General features: G+C 34.6%; 1 protein-coding gene across 1 annotated transcript in view; it reads left to right on the forward strand.

Annotated features, from left to right (window-relative positions):
• Positions 1 to 3268, forward strand: part of il12bb (interleukin 12B, b) — a 6764-nt gene extending 3496 nt beyond the window's left edge. The window contains exons 4-9 of the mRNA XM_079898347.1: positions 530 to 635; positions 1714 to 1886; positions 2549 to 2709; positions 2803 to 2921; positions 3004 to 3037; positions 3127 to 3268. Coding sequence (XP_079754473.1) covers positions 530 to 635; positions 1714 to 1886; positions 2549 to 2709; positions 2803 to 2921; positions 3004 to 3034 — 590 coding nt within the window. The 3' untranslated portion in view covers positions 3035 to 3037; positions 3127 to 3268. The remainder of the gene's footprint in view (positions 1 to 529; positions 636 to 1713; positions 1887 to 2548; positions 2710 to 2802; positions 2922 to 3003; positions 3038 to 3126) is intronic.
• The last annotated feature ends 2454 nt before the right edge of the window (positions 3269 to 5722 follow it).

Genomic DNA, 5722 nt, shown 5'->3' on the forward strand with positions numbered 1-5722 from the left:
TATGTTTATTGCGCTTTATCTGTTTGTGTCTGTAGATTTTTAAGTAAAATACAGTCCGAAATCTCCACTTTAGTAGCTCTTCATATATCCTTTGCCTGATTTATATAACATTTTTGCCTGTTGACATTTTCTTATTTATGGAGTGATAAAAATAGATGTGTACAACCTTAAACTCTAACATGTCAACACAACGAAACACGGATTTTGAAACTGTATCCGATGTTTAGATTTCAGTTCTGGAAATAAGAAGTAGCCTAATGCATATTTAATTACATAATACCTCATGTGCATATTTAAACAGTATTTCATGAAACGTTTCATACAAAACCAGTGTCTTAATGCACTGCAAGTCCACGATTCGTGTCCATGATATATATTTTTGTCCGCATGTCATGTGCAGGGCTCTGTAGTTTTTGAAAAAAACAAAGATTCAGTGATTCAAATTGATTTAATAAAATGTACATATGATTTGTTTGTTTTTCTCACTGTCTGTACTCGACTGCTCAACTTTTTTTTATTGTCTGTCTAGAATTTGTTTCTTGTTTTGCGAGAAACTATAACGGACAGTTTCATTGCTCTTGGAAGTGGCATCAGGAACGGAAAGAAAGAGCCGTGGTATATTTCGCTGCAATACGGTAAATATTCTGGATTATACTTATTCTGGATTGTTCATTTATCAATTTAATTAGGCGGTAACACTTTATTTTGATGGTCCCTTTTAAACATTCTGTTGACTATAAGTAACTTTGCCAATACACTCTAACTCTAACTATCAACTAACTCTCATTAGAGTATTCGTAGACTGTCTGTTTTAAAGGGCTGGTTGAATATGATTTCACTTTTCTAACTTTAGTTAGTGTGTAATGTTACTGTTTGAGCATAAACAACATCTGCAAAGTTACAACGCTCAAAGTTCAAAGCAAAGGGAGATATTTGCTTTTAAAGAAATCGCTTTTTAAGGACTACAACAAACGGCTGGTAGAGACTACATTGCATTCCTCCCGGGTTAGTGACATCACTAACCCTACAATTTACATAAACCCCGCCCCCGGAACACGATTTATAGATTATCAAGACAGAATATGCTAATCAATGACTAGAAGATAACTACACATAAGCTACATAAATTCATCATCTAACCATTCAGAAATGTTGTCTACATGGTTTCACTTCTTCTTGAGCCTATCCATCTTTGTCTGACTTCGGTTTGAACATAAAAGGCTAAAAGTTTTTGAAATTTCCAGTGAATGTCTGTGTGAGGTAAAAAGACACAAGCTGTTGAAGCCCCGCCCCCTGTGCCGGGAGCAGCAGCTCATTTGCATTTAAAGGGATACGCACGAAAACTGCGTTTTTGCTCACCCTCAAAAAGTGACAATTTTAACATGCTATATGAAAACATCTGTGGGGTATTTTGAGCTAAAACTTCACATAAACACTCTGGGGACATCAGAGACTTATTTTACATCTTGTGAAAAGGGCATTATACCACCCCTTTAATATCTGCTAACTCTTTATTGTAATGCTACCCAACAACCCTACCAGTCTTCTAATACTCTACTAACACTCTAATGACAGTTAGTAGACATGTAGGTGCAACGTTACTTATAGTCAACACAATGTGTTAAAGGAACCATCAAAATAAAGTGAAACCAATCAGGCTAGGCTTATGTTGAAAGAGCAAATCAGAGCTAAACTGGGCACGTGTTTATACAGGAACTCTAGTTTGCTGAACTGCACTCTGGACTCGGATATCTCTGGACTGACGTGTATCGACGAGGATTACTGTCCGTACTCTGAAGAGCCTAGGAGCATCAATCTCACTCTGTTCGTCAGAAACCTGTATCGGCTGGAGGAGCACCAGAGGACTTTCTTCATCCGAGACATTGGTAAGAGCTTTTGTGCCCCCGGGTGGTCACTACATGTAATGGACTTCAGATTTGGGATCCGTTACCGTGTAGACCCATAATTTATATGAACACAAATACATGATACTGAACTTGAAGACTTTTTGGTATTCATTTTGAAGAGTATATCTATTGATTTAGTATTTGAAGCCAAAAATTGTGACCAAATTGTTTTTGTGGGCTGCGAAAAAAAAAAAAATGAATTATGGAATATTACAGAAATAATATACTTTAAAATAATATACTTTCAGACAAGAAAGTGCTTTCAGACACTTAGTAGAAGTGCTTAAGTAGGATTTAATCATAATTTTATAATTATATTTCCTTCAATTATGGTAAACTAAAGTTACATGAATGTCCTTTCTATTGAAACGTGTGTCATGTATTTAAATATATCTATAATTACACTTTTTTTTTTAATTTACAGGATTTAAAAAAAAAAGATATAACCGGTTTAATATTTTCGAGTTTGGATTAAATAGTAAAATGTGTATTCATTAAAAAAATGCCCATGACGACGTTGTAAGATTTGATTTTATTCGTATTAAATCTTTTTAAGTCATCTTGAGGCCTCCTAATGGGCCCCGGTCCCCTGGTTGAGAACCACTGTACTAAACTGTCCTAACTCTAACTCAAACTCTCAGTCCAACCAGATAAAGTTAACATCACCAAGATCCAGGATGACGTGTTTGAGTGGCGCCCCCCTAAGACGTGGAGTTTCCCCTGCAGTTTCTTTCCCCTGTCCTACGAGGTGAAAGTGGTTCCCAACAATCATCACTGTAACCACACAGGAAGTCGTGTTGAAGTAAGCCAATTTCCTTGATTTTTTTTTTTTTAATTCTCAAGATCAGTTTATTAAGATCAAAAATATTAAAGATGTTCATTTCTGGTGCCATAGAAAATGGAAACCATCGAGACACATTACAAGGTGAACAGCAAAAAACCATATACTTTCTGCGTTCGAGCTCAGGACACAATTACTAAAACACTTTGGAGTGACTGGAGTCACCATCATATGTAAGTAAAGCTTGACCTGCAGTAGTATTTTATATTTTATGAAAAATATTCAGCTTTACATTCTGTATCTATTGTGTAACAGAAGAAAACACCGGCACACTTCGGAACAATAAAAGGTGTGTTGATTTGTCTTTTAATGGCCATATTGATCATTTTTAGTTGATGTTATTGTGACATTTTTCAATTCTTTGTTTTATGAATGCAGGTCTCAGGGGACACATCACTCTGCTTGATCATCTGCTTTCTACTGCGCACAAAATATTGCAGCTATTCATATTTATATTATATGTTATATGTGTCACTGTAAAATGTATTTGTGCAATAAATTTTCCAGATCATTCAAATACTCAATGGCTTCATATTTCACAGCTTTTCTATATTTTATAGGTATATTTCATTTTATGTTGTTATGCAATGGGGTTTGTGTTAGTCAGGGACTGAGAATGTCATTCCTGCTTGTGTGATTTGTCTTTTTACATGCAATAATGTGTTTATAATATTATAATATATAGCTAATGTTGGAGATTTAATGTAATATAGCTAATCTTGAAGATTTAATATAATATATAGCTAATTTTGGAGATTTAATATAATATATAGCTAATTTTGGAGATTTAATATAATAAAGCTAGTGTTAGAGATTTAATATAATATAATATAGCTAATGTTGGAGATTTAATATAATATAATATAGCTTGGAGATTTAATATAATATAATAAAGCTTATGTTGGAGATTTAATATAATAGCTAATGTTGGAGATTTAATATGTAACCTTAAAGGGGGGGGTGAAATGCTCATTTTCACTCAATCTCCTGTTAATCTTGAGTACCTATAGAGTAGTATTGCATCCTTCATATCTCCAAAAAGTCTTTAGTTTTATTATATTTATTAAAGAAAGATAGGCTGTACCGAGTCTTTCCGGAAAAAAACGAGCGTCTGGAGGCGGGCCGTGTGGGCGAAGCCAGAGCCATAGAGAGAATCCGTCGATCTGGGCTTTGTTTATAAAACATTCATCGTCGAAATGCAGGGAACAAACAGTCTACACAACTCGTTTTTGCCCCGGAAAAACAATCTGCATCCACTGTTCCTAACGCTGGGTTCTTTGGGAAGCTGAACATGGTAAGCTTTCCCTCACATCCAAAAACACACTTTGGAGACACTATGCAGCGCTGCCGATGATTTCCTGTTGAAGCGCGTTGATGTGCGCGGTCTCGCTCTCCTCTGGTCGACGTGTGCGCGGGCGCGCTTTTCCGGGAGAAATGCTCATATAAGGAGTTCCACTCTGGTCTACGTCATTAGATCCACGGTCGAAAAAAACCCAGCCGAAACTTGTACCAACCCGGAAGTAAGATTTTCGGGACAGAAATTCTCCGTTATTCGTCCAAAATATTTTTAAAAAACTTTGGCCATGTTAAGCATGAGAATCCATCTCTTTAACACTGTAAACAGCTCTGAATACATGAAACACCATTGTACCCCCCCTTTAAGGGATAATGTGGTATAGAGAGGCGGTCGTTATAGCGAATAACAACCCCTTCAGGCTGATTCAAGACCCCTCCGCGAATTATCCCACTTATTACATGGCTACCTACAAAATAAATAAATCATTTGACACGAATTATTGATTTAAAAAGGAGTTTATTGATTTAAAAACGATTGTATTGCTTCCGCTAAACTGAAAATAGTCCGTTCCGCGTCCATAGCAACGCGCTGTTTTTCATGGCAACGGTCTGTTATCAAGAAATAACCTTTACTGTCTATGGAAATAACAGACCGCATTCTACATTGGAATTCAGCCAAGCCATGTAATAAAATATGATATAGCTAATGTTGGAGATTTAATATAATATAGCTAATGTTGGAGTTTTAAATAACATTTATATTCCAAAAAAAGATCATGGCATAAAATGTTTGAAATCCACTATTTTGGTTTCAACATGTTCTAAGACATCGTGCTAAAATGTGCCACAATATGTTTTATAATATTGTTTTATAAAATTTTACAACATAAGTTAACATTAATCAATTCATTAACTAACATTAACAATGAAGAAATATATTTGTTACAGTGCTTAAAACATTGGTTTCAACTGATCATTGTTAGTTTTTGCACATGTTAGCTCAGATCCAATAAATATCAACTTTTGATTTGAATAATCAATAAAATTAATAATAAAATTTAACTAAGATTAGTAAATGTTTTTGAAGTATAGTTAATGTTAACTAAGTCTGAACCAAATGGAACCTTAATGAAAACGGTTATATTATCTTTACATCATATAGCATTATTTATGATGTGACTACAGTTCAAGCCTATTTATAAAACGTGCGTAATATTTATAAAAGTTGACTTAGACTTGTTCTTAGAGCCACATCAGGTGTCTCCTTGAGAAAAAATAACGTGTATAAAATCTTGACTGATATATAAACTTATTAAGCATCTGACAAACTACACACAAACTACTGTAAAACCATTGAAGTTTAATTTACATTTAGGTTACAACCATAAATCCAATACCCACATCTGAGCACCGGATGAAATGCAGTTACACAAAATGCAATACTGTTTACATAAGTTAATATCTACCGAAATTGATGACAACACATACTTAGCGTTTAAAACAGAAGGGCGGAAAATACCAACAAGCTTCAATGTCATGACCTGGTTTGATATGACCTCTTTTTCTCCCTATTGTCATGTGACAGCTTTATGAACATAAAACATACATCATTTGTATTTAGAAAAAAAAAACATGCATGTAAACAGGACAAATGTTCATCATTGTTCATTTAGAGAAG

Source organism: Squalius cephalus (genome assembly GCF_949319135.1).
Source record: "Squalius cephalus genome assembly, chromosome: 17".
Classification (NCBI taxonomy): domain Eukaryota; kingdom Metazoa; phylum Chordata; class Actinopteri; order Cypriniformes; family Leuciscidae; genus Squalius; species Squalius cephalus.